We start from the raw sequence: 26176 nt of genomic DNA, 5'->3' as shown, positions 1-26176 counted from the left end.
AATGGTGTGATAAAAGAAGTCGCGAGCTGGTCGGACTCTTTCATCTTGATTTGATGGTAACTAGAATACGTATCAAGGAAAGACAGGGTCTCGCATCCCGCAGTGGAGTCAACGATTTGATTGATTCGAGGTAATGGGAAGGGGACTTTCGAATAGGATTTATTCAAACTGGTGTAGTCTACACACATCCTCCACTTCCCATTTTTCTTCTTGACTAACACGGGGTTAGCCAACCACTCTAGATGGGATACTTCCTTGATGAATCCGGCCGCCAAGAGCTTCTGCAGCTCCTCACCGATGGTCCTGTGTTTTTCCTCATCGAATCGGCGTAGGCGCTGCTTCACCGGTCTAGAGCCGGCCCGGATGTCCAAGGCATGCTTGGCGACCTCCCTTGGTATGCCCGGCATGTCCGAGGGACTCCATGCGAACATATCGGCATTCGCGCAGAGAAAGTCGACGAGCACGGCTTCCTATTTGATGTCGAGAGTGGCGCTAATCCTCAGTGCCCGGTCATCGGGGCAGGCGGGGTCAACTGGGACGAGTTTGATAGCCTCCGCGAGCTCAAAAGTCTCGGCTCGATGCTTGGGCTCGGGCAGCTGGCTGCCAAGTCGGTCAAGGTCGACGATGAGGGCCTCGGCCTCCATGAGAGCCTTGGCGTACTCGATGCACTCGACGTCATAGTTGTATGCATGCTCGTACGTGGATTCAATCGTGATGACGCCATGGGGACCCGTCATCTTGAGCTTGAGGTAGGTGTAGTTGGGGACCGCCATGAACTTGGCGTAGCATGGCTGCCCCAAGATGGCATGGTAGGTTCCCTTGAACCCAACCACCTCGAAGGTAAGAACCTCCTTGTGGTAGTTGGAGGGGGGTGTCGAAGCAAATGGGAAGGTCGATGTGCCCGAGGGGTCACGTGCATTTTCCCGGCACGATGCCGTGGAAAGGCACAGCATCACCCTAGAGCCATGACCGGTCGATCTCTAGGAGCTCCAGGGTGTTGGCGTAGAGGATGTTGATGCTGCTGCCTCCGTCCATCAACACCTTGGTGAGTCGGGTGTTGTCGATGATCGGGTCAACAACGAGTGGGTACTGCCTGGGATTTGGGACATGGTTGGGGTGGTCATCCTAATCAAAGGTGATCGCCTCCCAAGACCAGTCAAGGTATCGGGGAGTGGCCACCTTAACCGAGAAGACCTCTCGGCGTTCCCTCTTTTGCTGGTGCGCCGTAAGGCACGCCGAGGGTCCACCAAAGATCATGAAGGCGTTGTGCACCTCGGGGAACCCTTCATCCTTGTCGTCATCCTGGTCGCCGGCACACCTCTTCTTGGCATCATCGTCGAGGAGCCCGAGCTTGGCATAATAATGCCGGAGCTTGGTCCAATCCTCGAGGGCGTGCCTCACCAGGCCCTGGTGATAAGGGCATGGCTTCTTCAGCATGTCGTCAAAGAGCCTGGGGCCCCTGGGGCCTCGGGGATTGTTGCGCTCCGTGGCCACGATTAGATCGGCCTCGAGGATCTCCTGCTTCCCCTGGCGACCCTTTTTCTTTTTTCCTGGGGAGGCGGGGAGTCGAGGCCTCAGTGGCCTCGTCCCTCCGCTTCCCCTTGGCGTCGTTGTTGGGCAAGATGGCTCCAACTGCCTCTTCGCCCAAGGCGAAGTTAGTGGCAATGTCGAGGAGCGTGGCACATTTTGGCCCAACTCTCGGACCAAGTCTCGGCAGGTGGTGCCAGAGAGGAAAGCCTGGACGATTTCTGAGTCGCCAACGCTGGGCAACTCGGTGCACTGTTTGGAGAAGCACCGGATGAAGTCTTGGAGAGACTCATCCGGTTTCTGGCGATAGCTCTTAAGGTCCTAGGAGTTTCTAGGGCGCACATATGTGCCCTAGAAGTTCCCGACAAAGATCCTAACCAAGTCGTGCCAATCATGGATCTGTGAGGGAGGAAGGTGTTCGAGCCAGGCTCGTGCTAAGTCTGATAAGAGCAAGGGGAGGTTGCGGATGATGAGCAGGTCATCGTCCACGCCGCTTAGCTAACAAGCCAGGCGGTAATCGGCCAGCCAAAGCTTGGGGTTGGTTTCACCACTGTATTTCGTGAGGTTGGCCGGTTGGCGAAACCAGGCTGGAAACTAAGCGCCGCGGATGGCCCTACTAAAAACTCGGGGGCCAGGCGGTTTAGGAGAGGGGCTACAGTCCTCCCCACTATCGTAGCGGCCACCTCGGTGTGGATGGTAGCCACAGGTGGGCCCCTCATTGTTGTGGCATCGTTGCCTGCTGACCACCTCGTGGTCGTCCTGTGCCTCACGTCGGTTATCGAGGCGGTCGTGCAGCAAGGGGACCCTATTGATTGTCGGCACCCGAGCGGGCTCGGGACGAACCGAGGCCTCCCTATCCTATCGATGCGGTGCCGAGGGGAGGTCTGAGGCGGCTCCACACCATCGGGAGGTGGAACTCTCAGCCTGCTGCACCACGGCGGTCTCGAGGAGATCCTGGAGCTCACTGCGGACCCATCGCCCCTCCATGGTAGAGGGCTCGGGCATCGTGCAGACTAGCATCACCGCAGCCGCGACATTCTGGCTAGCGCGATTGAAGATTGGGGGATGCTCGCCCCCTTCGTCATCATTGATGCGGTGGTGGACATCGCGAGCCCGCCGCCAGGCTCCTCCGCCATCACCATGACCCTGCTGCTCCTGCTTGAGAGTGTCTTAGAGCTGTTGCAGAAGGAGTCGATCTTGCTCGACCTTAGCCTGAAGCTCACAAAGCTGCTCTAGGTCCGGGCGTCGAAATTGTCTGAGGGCAAGGTTCTTGTTCCGTGCTGCTGGTGGGACGATGCGTGAGGGCGTGGCATCGCCTGTTCCCTGGTGAAGCAGAGTACGGTTGCCTGCCCCCTTGTCCTCATTGCCCGTGCTTAGCATCCCGAGTTCGACGTGGAAGCACTCGCGAGTGGGGTCGTAAGTACCTTCGTCGTCAGAGTCGAAGTAGCCGAAGCAATAGTTACTCACAGCCAGGAAGCGGCGCATGGCTTCAGGGTCATGAAGCCCAGAGAAATCCGCTCTAGCCCACGCCTCGTCCTCCTCCGAGGAGTCGGCGTGGGAGTGAGTCGAAGTTGTGGTACCGAAGTCGAGGGTGAAACATTGGTGGTGTCTCGAGGGCTCCGCATGAGTAGAAGCGTAGGCGTAAGCATAGGAGGCGGCGGCATTTCTCAACCCGAAGGGGTACGGAGATGGCGCCATCACCGGGTTCTGCTTCGCCGGAGCTGGCTCCTCAGGAGGTGGCGGGGCAGAACTTGATGATGGGGCATTGCCACATGCCACCGAAGTCTTTCCCTTGTCTAGGCTCAGGCTAGATAGGTCCCCAACCAGGGACCTTGTGCCAACAGTCGAGCCTGGGATACCGGCGGAGCGTGGCGTGTCGCCCTAGGTTCGCGTGGTGTCAGTGTGGCCCCGCTCGTGTTGTGCCTGGCGAGTGCAATGAGAGCGGCCGCACGGGCGCCACCTACGCCTGGGCTGTGGGTGCGTGACATCATCATCGGTCAGCGGGGCTCGGGGTGTGAGAAGTACCATATCGTACTCACATCCTAGAGACATGAACTCTAGGCTCCCGATCCAGATCACTGTGCCGAGATGTAGCGGTCGTACGGGGTTTGCCATCTAGAACTTGTTGGGACGACGAAGCTGACACGCAAAGGCCCCTACCTGGCGCGCCAACTGTCGGTGTTTCGGACCGGTGAGCCCTCAACCAATTAGTAAATTTGTACTGCATGTTTCTAATTCCGGATGGTAATGTAAAGAGATACAAGGCTTATACTGGTTTAGGTAATGAGTGCCCTACGTCCAGTTTGAGAGATCGATCTTGTATTCCTTGCACCGAAATGCTTGTAGTAGGGGATTGCAAGCAGGGCAAGAGAGGGAGCTAGTCCCAGGTCTCTACGTGGAGCGGCATAGATTGCTTGAGATGTTGATCTCAGGCAATCGGGGAAGCTCGAGCATTCGCCTGTGCGTTTATGCGTGAGTTCGTTGCGTGGGCATAGGCCTAATCGTCAGTGTTCTATCCTAGAAACGGCTTAGGTCCCTCCCTTTTATAGTTGAATGGGAGATAAGGGTGATACATTCGCTAGCTACATAGCGTCGTGCAGACGGAGGCAGCATGTCCGAACCCTGTAGCCTGTTACTGTGGTGGCATGGGCGACGGAGTGGTCTTGTCCATGAAGTACTCGGGTGATGCGCCGGTCACATCCGATCCTGTGCGTCGTGGGAGCTCCAGTGTTATCTCAAAGCGGGCGTGGCGGTCGGCGTGCTGGTCATTGTGTGTTGACTGCACGAGAAGTAGAGGCTTAGTTGGTGCCGAGGCTGAGCCATCGTGGGGGTCTCGGCAGACCTGAATCCCGAGGTTGTCGAGACCCTGATGTAGATTGTCGAGGCTTGGAGGGAACAGTTGGTCTCGTACGCTGATTCCGAGGCTGTGGTTACCCGGACTAGACTCCCCATGCCACGTTGTCTCCAGGGGGGTTACGTGGCACAGTGTAGTGCAGGCGCTGATCGTGGGTATAGCACCAGAACACAGTGGCCGGTAATCCCAGCCGCGCTCTGTCCTGGTCGGTATGGCGTTGATACGACTTCTTGTCCCATCGGCCACTCTACGGTGTCGAGCCGTCGTCCGGATGAGATTGCGGGAGTGGTTGACGTATTAATGGGACGTGACGCTCTATCGGGGAGCCCGGTCGAGGCAGAAGCGACGGGTTATCGCCGAGCCTGCCTTGAGCGATACAGAGAATCGCTGTCTCGTTCGAGGCTTTACGCGCGGAGCCTTGGGCGAGACGGAGAATTGGTTCCTCGTCGAGGCCTCCCATGCGAGGCCTCGCGCGAGGCGGAGACTTGGCAGGCCGTCGAGGCCTCCCGTGCGAGGCCTCGTGCGAGGCGGAGAGCCGGTGGGCTCGGACAATGTCGAAGGTCAACCGATGGTTTACCTTTTGGCTTTGTCTTTGATAGGGCTTAAGTGATTCTTTCGGTAAACGTTCAGGGTACCCCATTTTATGATACCCGACACAACGGTATAAAAACATGAATGTATTGATTATTCATTTTTGTTGAATTTTAAATGCCAAATGGCATTGTCTATAATTCTTTTTTGACTTGGACAGAGTAAAGGCTTGGTTAGAATTAACAACCTTTAGCGCTTTTGCCGTAATTATCAAAGGGTCTAAACCTTGCCAGTTTCAACTAACAATTGTACCATGACTCAGCCCATATTACATACTAACTCATAGGAACAAAATATTACAACACTATTTAAGTATGTTCCACTATATAATTTATCAAAGATAGCACTTTAAACTTAAATCGTTTGTTTGCTGACTTAACCGTGAAGAGTGGATTTAATTTCAATTTGATTTCCGAGCTTCCCAAAAATACTAGCTGATATTATTATTCTCCAAGATTTAAAATTGCATGCCCAGCTACGTATCTTGCCCTCAAATATTTATTTCCACACTATACTCCAGTTATAATTGGTCGTTGTTCATAGAAATTATTTTCATGCCAACAATTAACACAACTCATTCTATTCTTTTTGTTAGGAGTTTTCATCACCACCTCTTTACGCTAAGTAAATAAACTCACTATATTATTAGATCTATCTCTCAAACTATAATCTCAGTGCTTAGCGAGCTCGTAACACCAGAGATGTTATAAATTATTAGAGATGGCTCAGGTGGTATGGTTGCAGCGACAAGTACTTTTATTCCCCACCTAGTGGATGCTCCGATAGCGGAAGCATATGCTCTAAAGGAGGGGTTGATGTTAGCTCAACACATTGGAGGCAACCACAACCAATTGATCGTTCAATCCGATTGTACGGAGGTCGTTGAAATTATGAGGAATGAAGGTTTTACTGCAGACTCAGCTGCCGCAACATATGACGAATGTAACATTGTCTGGAGTGATTTCTAGGAGATCTCTATTGAACACTTAAGCAGGGAAGCAAACCAAGTGGCATATGAACTAACTAGGCAAGCTATGCTTAAAAAAAATTGTGTCTGGGACGATGAACCCCCAGTTTTGTTGTTCATTTATTATCAATGATGTAAATATCCTCGATCAATAAAGCTTGCCTGAGGTTTTGTCAAAATAAAAAAATCTGTCCCAGCAGGAGAACTCGTCCTGCCGACAGGTATGCCCGTTGAAAATTCATGGGAAGCTAAGGGCTGTTTTCGCAAACGCATGGACCAGCACAGCAGAATCCAGATCGCGGCCGGGGAGACCATGTCGCCGCAAGTACTCCGGTGCCTTGTTTAGATTGCCTCAAAATTCTAAGTTTTTTCACTTTTTTTTATCATATTAATTTTTAGACGTATGCATAGAGCATTAAATGTAAGTAAAAAAAACTAATTACATAGTTTGGTTGTAAATCACGAGACGAATCTTTTGAGCACACGTGCTACAGTGTCCAGATTAAAAAAAATTACAATCTTAACAAGGCCCGAATCTCGAAGAAATTTCACCAGAATACCCCCAGCCCGCCAGCCGCCAGTCCCCAACTGCCCATCTTCTCTCCACTCCCCTCCCCAAGACGGCAAGAGAGACCCTCACCCAACCACACGACGCAATCAGGCGCGTGCCGCGCTGCTGTGGACCGCGGGCGCGACCGATGCGATGTCCCACCCCACGGACGCGCGCGGCTGGCCGGCAGCCGGCTGGCCCCCCTACTCGACTCGTCCGCCGCGCCCCTGCCTGTTGGCCTGTTGGGTGGTGGCCTGGTGGTGCCTAGCCTAATGGCCTCGGCGTCGGCGCAGCACGGGGAAATTTTTGAATCCGGAAGCGCGTGGAGGAATGGCGTGCAGGTGCGGAGGCGGCGGTTTTGCCTTGCGGTGTGCCGTGCTGTGGTGCCCGCGTCGTGGGGTGGACGGGGACCACTACCACAGCGTGGGCACAGCTCAGCCGTTCTCAGGGTACGGCGGCGGCAGGGTGGCGTAAATGCGCTGCTTTTAGCGCGTGGTTAGTTTTAGGAAGTTGGAATTTGGGTTATCATAGCATTTCCGTTTTTATTTGATAATTAGTGTTTAATTATAGACTAATTAGGCTCAAAATATTCGTCTCGTAATTTTCTATCAAACTATACAATTAGTTTTTTTTCATCTATATTTAATGCTTCATACACGGGCCGCAAACATTCGATGTGATAGGTACTGTAGTACTTTTTATGAATTTAGGGTGGAACTAAATAAGGCGGTACTACTACTCTACTGTGGCTTCTTTGCCATCTGGGGCAGGATGGTTTATGACTTTTTTACAGCTGGGCCGTGGGGCGTAATCGCCACGTTTGTTTGACTGGTTTAGCTTATAAGATATGGCTGAAAATATTATTTACTGATTTAGTGTGAGAAAAAAATATTGTTCGTTGACTGATAAATTATGGCTTATAAGCTAAATATGACTAAGCGAACAGGCCGAATAAGTTTAAAAAACCCCAGTCACAGGCTCCACGAGCTTGTTTCTGCAGGGTTCAAGTTCTAATGATGCTCGATTAGGAATTAAACCATGTTCAGTTCAGGCATTTTCAGGGGAATCAACTTCTGTAGCCTTCAGGGTCCGAACGTTGTAAATACAGATAACCGTGCCCGACACGACACGGTGGCCGAGGTAGTGGTTCTGTTGACAAACATAGTTACGACCTTGACCGTACATACTGCCAGTGAGTACACGTCCGTGAAAGTCACGACAAACCTCGGTGGAGCTTACAAGAAAGCCCCGTGATTTTTCACTGGTGGTGAAGTTTCTTCAAACTTTCGAGCCTTTGAATTGTTCTTCCAGTATAGTAGTACGCGGTAAAAACTTTCAGGGTCTCTTTAGAATACACAGTACAGGAGTTTCACAGAAATGAAATAAGAATTTCGTAGAAATTAACTCATATTTATACAGAAAAAACCGTATTGCGAGTGGGTTCTGAATCTCAAATTGTAGTTGTCCGGAGTGTCTCGGCAAAAAGTCGCGCGAACATCTTTGGACCTGGTAGCGAAACTAGCCCATAGTGTCGGCCGAGGCGGAAAAGAAAGTGGGCTAGTACAGGAAAGGCCCACTTTTCTGTCAACCCCTTCAGCCTACCCTCGTTTGTCATTTTTCTTTTTATTTTATTAGAAAGGTTTGTCATTTCGGTTTTTTAGAAAGGTTTGTCATTTTGATTTTTTAAGAAAGGTTTGTCATTTTGGTTGACACAGACATTGCTACAGCCGTTGGCCACGAGTGCCTATTTTAGTCTTCCGACGAGCATTGGCACGGCAAACACGACGTGTTTCACCAAGCAGTCCCCGATTCATCATGGCAAAAAGACACTTCAGCATTACAATACAACTGCTATACTCAGCTTGAGGCCAGGTCACGGTTTCACAGACTGCTGAATTTGGTATACCCACCCATGGCCATGGCCATGGCCCATGGGCATGGTGGGATCCACACGAGCCAGGCGTCTGTCTGTTGCCGCGTTGCATACATACATATACATAGCTGATGACGCGAGATCGGATCGGTGACCCTGTACATCACATATATAAAACCGAACTGGAGCGCGGCAGGGCTCTTGATTGAGCCCGTCTGCTGCTCATGGCCGGCAGTCACCGTCTGATGCTGGTGCTTCACTTCGTCGTCTTGGGCGCTCCGTAGACATCGCTGGCCTTCTTCGCCTGCTTCTCGCAGTCCATCTCGAGCTGTTCCCGCTCTTCGCCCGTGCTGCCGTGCTCTTGGTCTTTCTCCTTTCCCCACAGCAGCATGTAGAGGCCCACAATCACAACCCCGCCTCCGACGATGCTGCACGTACATCAGCATCAGAATTCAGCCAAGAACATCACTGAACTTTAGGAGTGACACCATCAGCACCAAGCATTTCATGTGTGTGCATACGTACCTGCCGACGTATAGGTTTTCGCCGAAGATGAAGTAGGCCAGGATGGCGACCATGATGGTGGAGAGGGGGTTGAACATGGTGACGAAGACGGGGCCTTTCTTCTCGGTGCACCACAGCTGCACGAACACCGTGAAGCCGTTGCAGGCGATGCCCGAGTAGACAATGCACCAGAACTTGAGGCCGAAGCCGATGCGCCAGTCTTCCGGCTTGTGCTGCATGAACACCGTGAAAATAGTGGACTGGATGCCCCCGACCGTGCACATCCATGCCGTCAGCGAGAGCTGGGCCGGGTACCTCTTCAGAGACGACGCCTGCCATGCATTCCGTCATGCGTGGACCAGAATGAGACCCATAGACAAGCAAGTTTCGTCAGTTTTAATTTCAGAGTAATGTTGATCTCCAATATGTTTATCTGTTTTGTGTGTGACAGTCTGACAGAGGTTGAACACCTGCATGATGTACCAGATGGACCAGCATATGCAGCTGGCCACTGCGAGGACTGACCCTTTCACCCAGCTCCCATGGGCAACGCCACCGCCGCTGTCGCTGCCGGGGATATGAACAGGCGACTTCCAGAGGCTCGTGATGGCTGCTCCTTTGTACAGAGTCATGGTGGTCACCCCGGCGAAAGACACCACAGTCCCTGCGATCTTGGCGAGCCCGCGTAGGCTCTTCACGTCCACGATCTCCATCCTGATCAAGTCAAGTGAGACAGTTTGTTGTCTTAAGTTGTTCAAGTAGAAGTAGAGCGAGTGCTGTTCGGTCTGTAAAGTCGAGTCTGTAAATTTTCGCTTTTTTGTCTTTCTATCGTCTAATAAAATCAAGGGCAAAGCTTTTGCCGTCCCTTCTAAAAAAAGTAAGATGGGCGTCAGTGGGTGGAACTAACTGACAGACTGAAACTAACCGACGTCTGGGTAGGATGAGGGCGTGTTTGTTACCTGAGGATGATGGCGATGACGAACGTCATTGAGGCAATGGTGTTCACCACGGAGGTGACGAACGTCGGGGACGTGTACTTCAAGCTCGCGAAGTACATGTTCAGAGTTAAGCTCACCCTGCATTTTCGTAGGCTGATGTGTTAATAAATTTCTTTAATTTTCTCTCCCACGTAGGCTGCCATTTTCGTGCAAGTAAGCAAGTTACTTTCTTTCCGTTTTCTTTCTTTCTCCCCCAAAAGAAGAAGAGATAGAATCAGTTACGTGTCAATAATCTTGTTCTTACCCGAGAAGGGAGAGCACAAATATCTCCATGAACAGCATCAACGTCATTTTAGGCCTCAACCCCCTGCAAGAAAAGAGACAAGACCATGCATCATAACTCATGAGCACTTGATCGAACAGGGTTCAGAACGTTCCACCTTTCCATCACAAGTCACAACTAGTTCCTGCCAACCGAAGAGAGCTGGGGTGAGCTTACTTCTCCTGGTAGTAGGCGAAGGGCCAGATGAGGACGGCGACGAGCAGATGGCGGTAGGTGATGTAGACGTAGGGGTTGAGCCCCTGGTTGAAGGCGGCCTCGGTGATGAAGTACATGAGCGTGTAGCACAGCTGCGCCAGCACCATCAGCACGTGCGGCGCGTACCGCACCCACAATCCGCCTGTGACCTCCCGCAGAGCCATTCCTTCCTGCAGCAGAACTAGTAGTAGTGCACTTCAGCTCAGCTCAAGCACTACAAGCAAAAGGTTGATCGGTTGTGGTAAGAGCAGAGCGGGCTGGTTTATATAGACAGGTAGCTTGTCCCTTGTGGTGCCGTGCCGTGGGCTGGTGAAGAGAAGTCGTTGGCGCTGTTCGCAGGTGAAATTTGGCTTATACTAATATTTATGCTAAAGTATTATAAAAAAATACTATTTCATAACTAAATAAGCTCAAGCAAACAGGGCCGTCGTGCCTCTGCTCGATCCGCTCCAACCCAGACCCAGGCCACTACTGCCTGAATAACCGATGCATGGTCCTGTCACCGCGGACGTGATAGTGATAGCTACGGCCTGAACGCACAGCAACAGCCAAAACGGCAAGCTGGAAGCGGCACAAGGCATGTCGCAATGTCCTCTTCCTCTCCCTCGGCTTCCTGAAGAAGCAGCAGGAACTTGCTGGTGTCGGTGTCGGCATCGGCATCGGCTTGGATGTGCCGAGCAAAATGCTAATCCTGGCAAGGACGTACGATGGGTGGGAGGATATGAATATGATTACAGAAGAATACAGACGGTAGCTATGGACCTGTTCGGCTGGTATTAAAGTCAGCTGATAAATCGGCTAAAGCTGCTTTATTGTGAGAGAAATAGCGTGTTCGGCTGATCCGGTCTTTGATTATTTCAGCTTGATTCAGTTTATTCTCTCTCACATAACACTATTGAATCATCCAAAATCAGTTGAACTATAGTAGAAATCTGTACCAGCCGAACACCCCCAAAAATACTGTAGATTATGTTAGATAATCTATTGCTTCCTTATGTGAACACAACGTAAGGGAAGGCGGCGCCGAAAATGCTCGCTGCTGTAGTATTGTAGCCGCTGTAGAGGCAGGCGTCGAATGACTCATTTGCCGTACTGTAGCCACATGCAGAGACATGCGTAGAAGTCAGTCCTGCTGTGTTATCTAGTACCAGTTGCAGCATTGGAGTTGTACTAGGACTAGATGGATAGAGTTATATATATAGTTTGCCACTGCAACTCAATAAAGAGAGTTCAGATTTGTCATCTCCTATACAGGGCTCCGACCAACGCTTGTGCTCCTACTGTGTGTGTTGTACCCCCTCCATGTCGATCATCTCTTTCAGCTCCGTGAGTCGAAGACGTCCGAGCGGCTTGGTGAGGACGTCCGCGAGTAGCCGACCAGTTTCGACGAACTCGATGACGATCTGCCCTCCATCGACACAGTCTCTGAGGAAGTGAAACTTCACGTCGATGTGTTTGCTCCGGTCGTGCAGAACCAGATTCTTCGCGAGGGTGATAGCGGGCTGGTTGTCCACCATCGGTGCTGGTGGGTGAGCTTCCGCACCGGTCAGCTCGTCCAGCAGTCGACGCAGCCACACAACTTGGCACGCCGCTGTGGCCGCCACTACATACTCTGCCTCGCAAGTAGATATCGCTATCACCTTCTGTTTCAGCGACAGCCATGAAATTGGGGCCGTCCCGAGGAAGACGAGCACTCCAGAGGTGCTCCGCTGTCCGTTGATGTTCCCCGCCATATCTACATCGCTGAACACAGTGAGCTGCAGCCTACTCCCGTCGATCTTGGGAAAATGATCCCTTGATCCACTGTCTCCTTGACGTAGCACAGTAGCTGTTTCACCGTAGCCCAGTGATCCTCCGTAAAGCGACTGACGTAGCCCATGGCGAACGCAATGTCCGGCCTCGTGTGGACTAGGTAGCGTAGACCGCCGCCGATGCTCCGGTAGAGTATTGCATCCACCTTTGCCGCGGTGCAGGCCTTTGTCAGCTTCAGCCGCTCCTCCATCGGAGTCATGCATGACTTGCACTCAACCATGCCGCTCCGCTCCAACAGCTTCGAGGCATACGTGCTCTGACCGAGCGTGAGTTTCTCCTTCCTCTATCTCACCTTAATGCCGAGGTAGTATGAGAGTGCGCCAAGATCGCTCATTCGAAAACGAGTCGCCATCTTGCACTTGAAGCTGTTGATGTCCTCCGTGCGCACGCCGGTGACGATCAAGTCGTCCACATACACGTCGACGTCGAGCTTCTCCTTCCCCCGTTGCCGTGTGTAGAGCGCGTGCTTGGTTGCGCACCGCTGGAACCCAAGCTCGTCCAGTGTGGCGTCAAGCTTGGCGTTCCATGCTCGTGGGGCCTGCCGCAGCTCGTAGAGTGCCTTGCGCAATCGGAGCACCCTGTGCTCCTCTCCCTTAACAGCATAACTTAGAGGTTGCCTGACGAAGACCGTCTCCGCCAGCTCATTGTTGAGGAAGGCCTATTTAACGTCCAAGTGATGGACGCATCAGTCCTTTGCTGCTGTCGAGGCTAGTAGCAAACGGACAGACTCCATGCACGCTACCGGTGCAAAGACTTTCTCGAAGTCTATGCCCTCGCGCTGAACAAAGCCTCGGGCTATGAGGCACGCCTTATGCTTGACAATGGCGCCGAGCACGTCCCGCTTGACCTTGTACACCAACTTTAGACTGATCGAACGGCATCCTAGAGGTGGATCGATGAGCTGCCATGTCTCGTTTTCCTCGATCGCCTTCATTTTCTCCAACATCGTCCGTCGCCAGTTTCCGTCACGCTCCACCAGCGCGAACGTGGATGGTTGCTCTGCACTGATGAGCAACAGCTCTTGGTCATTGAGCAGCCGACCAGCTAGTCCTAAAGGCCTTGTGCCGTCGACGATGTCGTCCAGCCTGCGGAACCGCACCTCCTCACCTTCGTGGAAGGCATCCACGAACTCAATGATGTCACTTGGAGGTGAGGCGAACTCAATCAGTGTTGATGGAGTTCCCTGTTCTGCCGGAGTACTCGGCACAGTACCTGGAGTGCTCGGCACCCTGGTTGCAGTGCTCGGCACTACTTCTAGATAGCTCGTCACTACTCTTGCAGTGCTCGGCACCACTGTAGGAGTGCTCAGCCTTAGTCTTGGAGTGGTTGGCACCACTGTAAGACCTCTTGGCTCCGCTACGGGAGTGCTCGACACCCGTCCTAGAGTGGTCACCGCCACTATAGAACGTCCCGGCACCACTCCTACGTGCTCGGCATCCCTCCAGGAGTGCTCGGTACTCCTCCCTGAGTGCTCGACATTCCTCCCAAAGTGCTCGGCACCATCCTAGGAGTGCTCGGCACCCCTTCCAGAGTGTTCGACACCTTTTTCCCAGTGTTTCCACCACCATGGATGACTAGGTGATCGACGATGAAGATGCTGGTGAAGCTGTCATCTTCTCCCGTGCTTGGACTGGTCCAGTCTCAAGCTGCCTTCTCATCGAACACGACGTCGTGTGAGACAAGCACCTTGTCTCCACGTGGGTCGTAGAGCCAGTACGCCTCGGTACCCTCCGCGTAGCCTAGGAACACCATCGGTGTGCTCCTGTCCTCCAGCTTGGTGAGGATTGACTTCATCTTCCTGATGTGGCCGATGTAGCCGAATGTCCGGAGGAAGGACACGCTCGGCTTGCGCCCATACAAAGCTTCGAACAGCATTTTGCCCATCAGAGCCTTGGTCGGAGCGCGGTTGAGGACGAACACCGCCGTGGTCACCGCCTCACCCCAAAACCTTGCCGGCATGCCTTTGGCCTTTATCATAGATCGAGCCATGCCGACCACCGTCTAGTTCGATCTCTCCACCACGCCATTCTGTTGTGGCGAGTATGGCGCGGTGTGGTGCCGCACCACATCCTGGTCCGCGCAGTACGCAACGAACTCCACCGAAGTGAATTCACCGTCATGATCAGTCCTCAACACGTAGAGCTTCTTGCCACTCTCAGTCTCCGCGTGCATCTTGAACTTCTTGACCGCTGCCGTCACTTCGTCCTTGCTCGTCAGGAGTTGCAGCCACATATAGCGACAGCAATTATCCACGAGCAGGAGGAAGTACCACCGACCACCGTTTGTAGCTGGCGTGATCGGTCCGCAGAGGTCACCGTGGATGAGCTCAAGAGTGTCCTTCATGCGATACTTGGCCGCCTTTGAGAACGGTAGCCTCCTCTGCTTCCTGGCCAGATAGCTGTCACACAGCTCGCCTCCATGCTTGATGTGGGGTAACCCTCAGACCATCTTCTCTAGCCGACCAAACACGTCGAAGCTAAGATGTTTGAACCGGGCATGCTACAGCCACAGCTCCTCCGTGTGCCTTGCCGCTAGGCATGCCGGCTGCTCTACCTTCAGATCGAGTAAGTACAACCGGTTTAGGGACCTCTTCACCTTGGCGAGAAGTCACTGCTCCTGGCCCCTGATCCTAAGGACTCCGTCCTTGATCAATACCTCGCTACCACGCTCATCCAGCTGACCAATGCTGATGATGCTGGAACATAGCTGCGGGATGTAATATACATCCTTTAGTGCGCGGTGCTACCCGTTCTGGCACCTGAAGATGATGGTGCCGCGCCCTTGAATTGCCACCCTTAAGCCATCACCAAACTTCATCATACCGGTAACATCGTCGTCGAGCTCGGAGAAGGATGCCTTGGAGCCCATCATGTGGTTGCTAGCATCAGAGTCCAGGTACCACCGCTGCTCCTGGTCGGCGCCCACACGTCCGAGGTGGACTTGGGCGCGTGGTTCGTCGAGATTGACAGCCTTCAGTGCCTTTCTAGGTCCTTCCACCGTCGTCGCCTCTTCCTTCTCCTCGGTCTCGACGTCGTGCAGTGCACAGAACGTCGCCATCAGGATAGTGGCCTCATCATCATCATCAGCTTGCGCTAGATGAGACTCAGCCTTTTTCTCCTGCTTGCGATTTGGGCACTCCCGTGCCCAATGGTCCGTCTTCCCACAGCGCCGGCAGGCGTTGGGGTCAACATGTTTTTTCTTCTCCGAAGAAGCCTTGGCGCGGCGTTTGTCATCGCCACCGCGGCTGGAGGCGGCTACCTTCCCGGAGTTCTTCCGAGCAGCCCACTCCTCCTCTGTCAGCAGTAGTTTACCGTTGTCATTCGTTGCTATCGTCTGCTCTAGGCGCTTGTCCACCACCCACAGATGGCCTGTCATATCCTCAATGGTGAGGGTGGACAAGTCCAACATCGTCTCTATGGAGAGAGCGATCTGAATGTACTTTGCCGGCACGGAGTGGAGGTACTTGGAGACCACCTTCTCTTCGTCGATGGTGACGCCGTGGCTCTTCAGCTTGCTGATGAGCGTCTGTAGGCGGAGAGAGAAATCCTCCACCGTTTCACCATCCTTGAACTTGAGGTTGGCGTACTCCTGCTTCAGAAACTGGGCCATCGTCTTCTTTGTGCGGTCGGAACCGACGCGCGTCACCACAATAGCCTTCCACGCCTCCTTAGCAGAGCTCTTCGCCCCCAACGGCTCCCTCTACTCCACCGGTACAGCAGCGATGATAGCCTCCAATGCTGACATGCCATCTTTTTTATTTTTGGTGCCCTTGTCAGCAGCATTCCAGAGCCGTCGGGCTCTGAGCTTGACCTTCATGGTCACCGACCACTCTCCATAGTTGGTGCGAGTCAGCGTCGGCCAACTGGTGCCGCTGACCTCCCGTACCGTACAAACAATGATCTCCGATCGTGGCTAGGCAGCCACAGCAGTGCCACTGCTGGCGCCCATCTCCGAACCGTTCGTCATCGTCAACGGCTAGTCCGGCGACGGCGCTTGTATGGCTCCGATAACACTTGTTAGCCCACAGGATCACCGGCTCAGGTGAGTCGACCACTCACCAGTCTTGCCAACCACGGCCGAGCACGACAGAGGCTGTCCGACCACACAGTAAGAGCAACAGCGTTGGCCGGAGCCCTATATAGGAGATGGCAAATTTGAACTCTCTTTGTTGAGTTGATAAGTTCAAACGAACAGGCCCTATGTTATCTATGTTGGCTTTCTACAAAAGCTGGGTTTACTTGTGTCCAAAAAAAAAGATGGAAGAAAACTGATGGTGTGTGCGTGCGTATGTAGTGTTCGTAATTAAGATGATCTGGAGCCATGCGAAAGCTGAAATCCCAGTGCTCGTGGACTCCTGGTAGACTTGCACTAGCAGCAGTGCTGACGCTTTCGGTTTATTTGGCCCAGTGTTTGTAGCGGGAAAGATATGCGGATATCATGCATGTGCGTGCGTGGCCTGGCCCCCTTCAGATAGAGAGGTGCTCTGCTGCCGTGTTGAGCTCAGTATGGATGCTATGCGTACAGTTTCGCTGCACGATGATAAGTGCAGTCTGTTGCAGGTATGCTATGCCTTGACGTGTCTGTTTTCCAGTTGCCAGCTCGGTTCAGAGCCAGGAGATAGATGGAGCGCCGGGGTTCCCTCCTAAAATTAGTCACGGTCATATAAGATGTTTGACACTAGTTTACAGTATTAAACAAACATAGACCAATTACCAAACTAATTGTATATGTTGAGACTAATTTATGAGACGAATCTATTAAACATAATTAATCCATAATTTAACAATGTGTGTGCTAATTATGAATTGATTAGGCTTAATAGATTCGTCTCGCTAATTAGCCTATTCCTATGCAATAAGTTTTATAATTAGTTTAAGTTTAGTTCTCTTAGCATCCGAACCTCCGACGTGGACTAAACATATTCGCTGATGGCCTCTTCAGCATGTTCGGGAGGCCGTATCGTATCGTGGATTATTTACTGCTGGCTGGTTTGGTGTGAGAGAAAAACACTATTCCTGACTGAAAATTTACGATCGTTTACGAGCAAGCGAACATGCTGCTTGTCTCTTCCCTGATGCACTACATGAGCTGCAGTGGCTGAAAACAAGTGGTACAAAAAAGATATTTTTTTTCAAAAGAAGCGGACACAGGTATCCTGCGGACCTGTGTGCTTATATGATTTTTGTAAAAGCTGACTCCGGATTTTTAAAAGGAAAGCAAAACGGGAAAGCCAAAACACTAGCACGGACCAAAGGCAAATGCTTTCCGGCCGTGTCAACAGCTCGCTCACCGGTCACCACTACTCGATTTGCTTAAAGCCTGAGCCCCGTACGTTAAGCTAGCTATCCTTTCGACCGTGTTATTAGCTCTGTTCGTTGGTCTAAAATTTGGCTGAAACTGACTAGTTGTGTGTGAGAGAAATGCTGTAGCATCTGATTGATGAACAGTGCACCTATGAAGAGGAGCAGCCGGCTGGTCTGGTTTTTCCAGACCAGCGAACGCAGCCAATAAACCACTACAGATTAACTTGTGGTCATTAAGCGCCTAGCTAGCTTAGGCTTCTATGGAGCATCCACTTAACTTAATCCATGCCTTGTTTATTACCTGTTCCAATAAACCACTACAGATTAACTTGTGGTCATTAAGCGCCTGCGAGTCGGTAAATCTCAGCGTGCGGCCAGGAACATGATTGACCTGAAACCCAACTTCGTTATGCATGCAGACGGAAGCTTGTTTCATCTGCATGAGTGCACTCAACAGCGAGATGGTGGCCGCTCAGAAGGCCGCGACGTGCGCACGCATCCCACCAAACCGGATCGCCGGATTGCCTTTCGTGCAATACTGCGCTGCAATGCAAGAGCAACCGAGCAAGAATACCCGCTCGGACGCCGGATGTAGCCACAGCTTTTGAGCAAAAGCACGATGAGTGAGTGGCGAACATCTCTAGTGGGCGGAGTCGCGGAGAGAAGAATGTGGGAAGAATGTGGGTAGCCTCTGTTAGATTGATCTCTGATCTAACTGGATCCAACGGTCCAGTTGGGCCTTTGATTTGTGTCCTGATCGGGAGCGTCCAACCTACTATGACTGAAGGGTCCCTGTCACCCTGCGCTATAAAAAGAGGTGGGGACCGGCGGTTCTTATTACGAGGTTCGACTGAGCCGAGCTCCCCACCGACAAACCCTAAACCCGATCTAAGTGAGGGACGCAGCCAGTGACGGGAAGTACCTCCGCCACAGCACTGCGCCGTCGTCATCTTCACCGTCGGCACCGCATCTCCGACACGTCTTCCCCGACCGTCGCTGCTAGTGCACAGACTTCACCAACGAACCCGATGGAGGCCTCTGGATCTACTCCCTCCGCGGTGTCAGGTCGTCAGACCTCATCTACCTCTCTCTGTCTCTCTATCGTTGCACTAGAACGTGTTCTAGGTCTTCGTTTCATCAAGCACCCCGGCTAGATCTATGGTCCTAAGGATTCAACAATGCTAACAATGGTATCGGAGTCTCGTTTAGGAATAGATCTAGCTTATCAGTTTAGATCCTTTCGGATCTGAGAAAAGTAAGGAGGGTTCGGATGAACCCTAACCCTAACTGGGTTAAAGAAAGAAGGAGGGCTCGGTTTCACGTTTAAACCAAACCCTAAAACCCGCAATCAATTCAAGAAAAGAACAACAGTGATACCCTAACAATGAACCCGGAACCCTAACCCTAACCCTAACTTCCATCCGTATCCCCAACCCTGAAATCGGATAGATCCAAAAAGAAAAGGTAGAAATCGGATAGATCCGAGAAGAAAAGACGAAAGAAATCCAATCAAAGAGAAAAAGGGGAAGGAGAAATGGCAAACTTCACCACTGTACCGCCGTCGGGCGTGTGCTCGCGAGGCTGAGCGAAAGAAGGTGGAGAAGAGGATGGGAGATCTAGGGTTTTGGGGTTTCGGGAGCTCCTCATCGAGGGGGAAAAGGGTGTCGTCGCTAGTCCTCTCGACGGCGGCGCGCTCACCCACGTGGGGAGTGCGCGCGCCAGCGAAGGGGCCGGCAACGGCACTAGTCGCTCGGTCGCCGCGGCTGCTTGCTCTCGGTTGCCGCTGTGGTGCGCTGAGGAGAGAAGTGAGAGCGGCGAAGAGAGAGAGAGAGAGAGCAGAGGAAAAAATGAGTTAGGGTTTCGGTTGGAGGCCGGCGTCGACGGTTTTTATTCACCCGAAGTCGATGCGCGACTGCCCGATGCAGGATGAACGGCCGAGATCGAACGGACCAACTCACGGCCTAGGCGAGCGCGCGCGGCCACGCAGCTTTGGCGGCCCAGGCCCAGGTTGTGGCCTGGGAAGCACAGCGCGCGCGCAAGAGGTAGTGGGTCGGGCTATTTTGTCGGCCGGGTCAAATGAACAGTGATATTCGAGTCGTTTTGTTTTTTCCCTTTTCCAGTAAAATTTTATTTCCTGGAAAATTGATAAATGGCTAAAAGAAAATATAAAAGAGGATTTTCCTGTGGGTAAAATTCATCAAATTGAATTATTTTCCGCTGCGTATTTAAAGATGTTATTTTCATTATTAAATTCGAACCAATGGGAGAATTTAATTTTGAAAAATAGATATGTTTTAATTGATTATAATATTGTTATTATTCTGACCAACGTTGATTAATGACAATATTATGATGTTTTGTCTTATATTAATTCTATTTTCGCCCAACGGTGATGTAGAATTAGTGTAGAGAATAATTGTATGTTTTAATTTTGATCAATATTGAAACTAAGACATGCAATTGTTATTGTTATTATTTATGTTCTCATACTATTTGAATTATATTTTCAGACGGATACAACTTGATGAGTTGTATCTAAGAAATCCCCACTTTCAAAGGTGATAACTATATTGAGTGGAAGAAAAAGATTGACCTGGCCTTCATCTTGGCTGAGGTGGACTGGGTAGTCACCACACCGTGTCCCACAGAGCCTATGGCACCGGTGAGGGAGACAAACGAGGCTGATGCCGCTTGGACAAACAGAGAGAGATTTTGCATCCCAAAGAATGTCCTATGACCTTGAGCATAGGAAATGGGTCACTGCCAATAAAAAGTGTTTGGCTGTGATAAACAACACGATTGAGCCTGCAATTGTAGGCTCAATCCCGAAATGTGACACCGTCACCAAGTATCTTAAAAGAATAAAGAGTCAGTTCACTGGCTCTTCAAAGACAAATGCTACCCAGCTGATAAAGCAGCCGGTAACAGAGAGATACTCAGGTAATAGTGGCATAAGAGAGCACATACTGAGGATGAGCAATTTGACATCTAAACTAAAACCAATAGATCTAGCTCTCAAGGATGAGTTCCTTATCCATCTAATTTTTGCTTCCTTGCCAAAAGAGTTTGACACTTTTGTTGTCAACTATAACATACAGCCCGAGAAATAGGACATGGAAAGGCTCATGGCTATGTGTGTGCAAGAAGAGGAGAGAATGAAAGCTGCCAATGATGGCTCTATCAATTATTTGAAAGACAATAAGAAAAAGAATCCTAATGCTAACATCTCCTCAAAGTCAAAGGGAAAGGGTCCCATGCTGCATCGGCCTCAGCAAAATAAGTTCACAGTAGAGAAAGATCAATATCTCTACTGCAAGAAGATGGAACATTATAAGAAAGATTGTCCCGATTACCTAAAGATGATCATGGTAAAGAAAGGTGAGAACATTATTACGCTCATAAATGAATCCTTGTATGTACAGTATTTGAAATCTACTTAGTGGATTGACTCAGGTGCAACTGTTCATATTGCTAATTCTTTACAGGGATTCCGTTCGATGAGGACTACGCAAAGAAGCGAAAGACACGTTAAAGTCACAAATGGAGTCCGAGCAGAAGTTGAAATCGTTGTTGATCTTTCTCTAGAGCTTGCTGATGGTTTCAAACTTATACTTAGAGATGTTTTTTATGTTCCCTCATTACAGAGGAACTTGATTAGTGTTTCATGTTTGGACAACGATGGATATGATTGCCATTTTAGAAACGACAAATGTAAGATAATATTTAATGATGCATGTATTGGTCTTGCTATCTTACAAAATGAGCTTTATTTGTTATCACTACGTGATGATGTGAATGTTATATGCGATGATGGGAACGTTGCGTGCGACAATGTGAATGTATCCTCGTCTGCGGATGTAAACAAAAAAATGAAAGAGAGCTCACGATGAGTTATCAAAATTATGGCACTGTCGTTTAGGCCATATTTCGAGGGGGAAGAATAGAAAGACTAGTTAAGAATGATATTCTTTCTCCATTAGAGCTCTCAGATTTAGAACAATGCAGAGATTGCATAAAAGAAAAGTATATAAAGAAAATTAAGAAAGATACCAAATGAAGTACAGGAATTCTACAGATTATTCACACAGACATCTGTGGTCCGTTTCATGTAAAGAGTGTTGATGGTTATGATTCATTCATAACATTCACAGATGATTACTCCCGTTATGGCTATATTTATCTAATCAAAGAAAGAACAGAAGCATTGGATAAATTTAAGATATTTAAGGCAGAAGTTGAAAACCAACACAACTTAAAAATTAAGATAGTCATGTCCGACTGTGGGGAGAGTACTACGGTCGGCATACCCCATATGGCCAAGTTCCTGGACCTTTTGTAAGGTTCTTACAGGAGAATGGCATAGTAGCCTAGTATTCTACACCGGGCGAACCTCAGCAGAATGGAGTAGTTAAAAGGTGCAATCGTACCTTAATGGATATGGTGCGTAGTATGATAAGTTACTCCACCTTACCAATGAGCCTGTGGATAGAGGCGTTAAAAACCGTCGTTCATATTCTTAATAGAGTGCCAAGTAAGTCGATGCCCAAAACACCGTATGAGTTGTGGACAGGAAGAGTACCATCACCAAACCACTTACGTGTGTGGGGGAGTCCTGCTGAGACTAAAGTATTTAACCCAAACATTAGGAAGCTAGATCCCAAAATAGTAAGTTATCATTTTATTGGCTACCCAGAAAAATCAAAAAGTTTTCATTTCTACTGTTCAGATAGACATACAAAGTTTGTGAAAACGAGACACACTGTCTTTCTAGAGGATGAATTGATGAGGGGGGCATGGTAGCTCAAGAAATTGACCTTGAAGAGAAGCGGATGTATGCGCCCACTTCGATGATTCATGAGCCATTTTTCTCACTATCTGCTGTTGTTGCACCGACAGTACAAGATACTATGGTGTCAGCACCTGTTGTTATTCCGCTTGTGGCAATAATGAATGATGATAAGGAACCTGTTCTTCAGGATCCTATAGAATCAATTGCCACACATGAGGGGGAGCAACAATAGCCTCAAATAGAAGATGTGCCAAATGTAGAGGCCTCTAGAAGGTCTCAAAGAGTTAGAAAATCAGCTATTCCTGCTGATTATAAAGTGTACAACACTGAGGAATTTCAAATGGAGGATGATCCCACCTTATTTGAAGAAGCCATGAGAAGTGATCATTCATCAAAGTGACTTGAGGCCATGGAAGATGAAATAAAATCAATGAATGCCAATAAAATTTGAGATTTAGAGATAATTCCTAAAGGAGCCAAAATAGTAGGCTATAAATGGGTCTACAAAATAAAGCTTGACTCTCAAGGGAATATAGAGAGATATAAAGCCTGACTTGTGGCAAAAGACTTTACGCAAAGAGAAGGGATTGATTACAATGAGACCTTTTCCCTAGTCTCATGTAAGAATTCCTTCAGAATCATAATGGTATTAGTGGCACATTACAATCTAGAATTACATCAGATGGATGTAAAGATGACATTTCTCAACGGAGACTTGGAGGAAAAAGTTTACATGGCACAACCGAAAGATTTTGTCATAGAAGGAAAAGAACGAATATGATGTCGCCTAAAGAAATCCATTTATGGATTAAAACAAGCTTCAAGACAGTGGTACTTGAAGTTTGATCAGACAATAAAGAATTTTAAGTTTAAAGAGAATGTAGAGGATAATTGTGTCTATACAAAGTTTAAGAATGGGAAGTTTATCTTCCTTGTCCTGTATGTGGATGATATCTTACTTGCTAGTAGTGATGTCAGTTACTACTGGAGACAAAAAAAAGTTTTTGTCCTTAAAATTTGATATGAAAGATCAAGCTTCGTTCGTTCTAGGGATCAAGATTCACCGAGGTAGAAGTAATGGGGTATTAAGATTGTCACAAAAGGCATACATAGAGAAAATATTAAAGAAATTTAGTATGCACAAAAGTAGTCCCTCATCTACTGCTATAGTCAAGGGCGACAGATATGGAGATTTTCAATGCCCTAGGAATCAATATAAGATCGATCAAATAGAAGCGGTTCCATATGCTTCAGCTGTCGAAAGCTTGCAATATGTTCAAGTATATACGCGCCCTGACTTGGCATTTGTTACCGGGTTACTTGGCAGATTCCAGAGCAATCCTGGAATAGAACACTAGAAATTGGTAAAGAAAGTCTTGCGTTATTTACAAGTAACGAAGGCCTCATGATGACGTATAGAAGATCTGATTCACTCCATATAGTGGGGTATTCAGATTCTGATTATGCGGGAGATGATAGAAAATCCACGTCTGGATACGTATTCACTCTCGTAGGGGGAGCTATTTCATAGAAAAGCTCAAAATAAACCGTCACTACATCATCCACAATGTATGCTGGATTTGTAGCGTGTTATGATGCAACGGGGCAGGTGAACTGGCTAAAGAAGTTCATACCCGGTTTAAAGGTGGTTGACGATATCTATAGACCACTAAAGTTATACTACGATAATAATCCGACAGTACAGTGTGCTCACAATAATAAGTCAAGTGGTGCTGCCAAACACATTGACATAAAGTATTATATTGTAAAAGATAAAGTCCGGGATCAAGTCATAAGTCTTGAGCATATAAGTACAGTAAAGATGCTCGCGGATCCGCTTATAAAAGGCTTCCCACCCAACGTTTTCAGTGAACATGTAGCCGATATGGGTTTAAGGAAAAATCTATAATTTCTGAACAAAAGAAGGCCCAGAGATAAGTATCTATTTCAGAACAGAGTAGTGTGTTGTAGCTGTTAAATCTATCGGCAATGGACTATGATGATGAGACATGCTCTATGCGCTAATCTGTAATGGAATGAACAAAAGTAAATAATATGAAAGTGAAAGATGAAAAGAGATCAAGGGGGGATTGTTAGATTGATCTCTAACCTAACTGGACCCAACGGCCCAGTTGGGTCTTTGATTCGCGCCCTGATCGGGGGCGCCCAGCCCACCATGGCTAGAGGGCCCCTGTCACCCTACGCTATAAAAAGAGGTAGGGGCCAGCAGCTCTTATTACGAGGTTCGCCTGAGCCGAGCTCTCCACCGATAAACCCTAAACCCGATCTAAGTGAGGGGCGCAGCCAGTGACGGGAAGTACCTCCGCCACAGCACTGCGCCGTCGTCATCTTCACCGCCGGCACCGCATCTCCGACACGTCTTCCCCGACCGTCGCTGCCCGTGCGTAGACTTCACCAACGAATCCGATGGAGACCTCTGGATCTACCCCTCTGCGGTGTCAGGTCATCAGACCTCATCTACCTCTCTCTGTCTCTCTATTGTTGCACTAGAACGTATTCTAGGTCTTTGTTTCATCAAGCACCCCGGCTAGATGTATGGTCCTATAGATTCAACAATGCTAACAACCTCCAGGTAGGCGCAGTGTGTGCGTCATCGAACAATTGGTAATTCTGACTGTCTCTTCTGTTCTCCTCGCTGTTTCTGCCGCTGTGGTTGCGTCACCGCCGGCCGTGTTGTCGATCTCTGCGACTGCGTAGAATGGAATCCGTCGCCGTCCGGGCGAATAACTGAATCTGTTCCTAGCCGGCAGAGAGAATTTTGGTTGCGCCCCATTTGTGCCCGGCCAGTCAGATCTCAGATAGTCAGATGGTGTGGTATTTGGGTTCAGGTTCAGATGAAACCTCAGAGTTGTTTCCTCGGCACAACCACAAAAAGCGGCTGCAAGTTTGCCCTTTGGAGTTGGAATAACATATAATGCGAGGGCGAAAACGATATCATCATATTCTCATGGCGCGAGGCGCGCGATGATGCTTCATGGTACAGTTGGTCAGTGGGCACCCGCCGGAGAAAGATGCGGTGGCCGCTGGATTCGGCTATTTGCCACGCTCATGGCAACATGTCAGCCAGAATCTGAATCCGGAAAATACTCGGCAACGGCAAGTTGCGATGGATACAGGACCATGTTCTTCCCCCCGCGGGAAAACGCGATCGAGGATTGGCGATCCACGTGGCCCAGCGTCCACGTTGGTTGGACGATGGAGCGAACGTCGTCATCTCGTGACCGTGGCCAGGAGCAATGAAACACAGCGCCCACCCTTGACAGGCGACCTGTGCCTACCGTGCGTGGATTTGGATCGCGACCGAAGACGTCGGTCTTCTAAGCATGCGGTCCTGATCCCAGACGATGGAAATCAGACGTGTGGGAGCACTTCCACGCCTCCACCCAGGAGAGAACCAAACAGATCCACACCTACGTGTGCTAAGAATTAGAATTAGAATTAGAATTAGAATTAGAATTAGAATTAGAAGCTTGTTTGGATGTCTAGCCAACGTATCTATTCCTGTGCTAGCAAGTTCTCCTTGCTGTTGCAAGAGAGCCAAATTGGTTCTCATGGCCTAGCTAGCAAGGTTCTTGTTATCCACGCTAGCAAAATAACCAAATGATTCAAGCCAGAAAAAATTCGATGTTTTCTTACCCACCCCCGTGATACACCCCACCTCTAGCCTCCCCGATTAAGTCCGCGTAATATTAACACATGATCCATAGATCATTAACACAGACATTCCGTCCACGACTGCCTCTGCCGCTGTCTCCCCTTCTACACTCCCAAAGAAACGCTCTGACTATGAGACCGTGAATGATTTCAAGGAGGTGGGCGACGCGGTGGTAGATGATATGACAAAGGAGAAGGAGCAACAGGAGTACGGGCGTGGTGTACATACCGAGCGTGGGTGTCGGCCTCCCTGCC

At 49.8% G+C, this 26176-nt stretch overlaps 2 protein-coding genes across 2 annotated transcripts; both read right to left on the bottom strand.

The window, feature by feature from the left end:
- Positions 1-470: 470 nt before the first annotated feature.
- LOC136537446 (uncharacterized) lies at positions 471-1437 on the bottom strand. The gene is made up of 2 exons (XM_066529416.1): positions 1273-1437; positions 471-791 (listed from the first exon to the last, which is right to left on the bottom strand). The coding sequence occupies exons 1-2, from the start codon at positions 1435-1437 to the stop codon at positions 471-473; spliced, it is 486 nt and encodes a 161-aa protein (XP_066385513.1).
- Positions 1438-8485: 7048 nt separating this feature from the next.
- On the bottom strand, positions 8486-10595 carry LOC136540646 (WAT1-related protein At1g43650-like). The gene is made up of 6 exons (XM_066532654.1): positions 10304-10595; positions 10109-10171; positions 9826-9942; positions 9337-9580; positions 8888-9198; positions 8486-8790 (listed from the first exon to the last, which is right to left on the bottom strand). The coding sequence occupies exons 1-6, from the start codon at positions 10504-10506 to the stop codon at positions 8619-8621; spliced, it is 1110 nt and encodes a 369-aa protein (XP_066388751.1). The 5' UTR covers positions 10507-10595; the 3' UTR covers positions 8486-8618.
- Positions 10596-26176: the final 15581 nt, after the last annotated feature.

This window comes from Miscanthus floridulus, chromosome 2 (genome assembly GCF_019320115.1).
Source record: "Miscanthus floridulus cultivar M001 chromosome 2, ASM1932011v1, whole genome shotgun sequence".
Taxonomy (NCBI): Eukaryota; Viridiplantae; Streptophyta; class Magnoliopsida; order Poales; family Poaceae; genus Miscanthus; species Miscanthus floridulus.
Note: the sequence above shows the minus strand (reverse complement) of the source record. Positions and strands in the feature narration are given on the sequence as shown.

What these genes read in the sequence shown, in the direction of transcription:
- LOC136537446 (XM_066529416.1), bottom strand. Translation starts at nt 1,437, where the DNA reads ATGCTGAAGAAGCCATGCCCTTATCACCAGGGCCTGGTGAGGCACGCC. An exon ending in AGGATGAAGGGTTCCCCGAG is followed by an intron (nt 792 to 1,272) that starts GTGCACAACGCC and finishes ATCTTGGGGCAG; the next exon opens with CCATGCTACGCCAAGTTCAT.
- LOC136540646 (XM_066532654.1), bottom strand. Translation starts at nt 10,506, where the DNA reads ATGGCTCTGCGGGAGGTCACAGGCGGATTGTGGGTGCGGTACGCGCCG. An exon ending in TTCGCCTACTACCAGGAGAA is followed by an intron (nt 10,172 to 10,303) that starts GTAAGCTCACCC and finishes CTTTTCTTGCAG; the next exon opens with GGGGTTGAGGCCTAAAATGA. An exon ending in TTTGTGCTCTCCCTTCTCGG is followed by an intron (nt 9,943 to 10,108) that starts GTAAGAACAAGA and finishes ACGAAAATGCAG; the next exon opens with GGTGAGCTTAACTCTGAACA.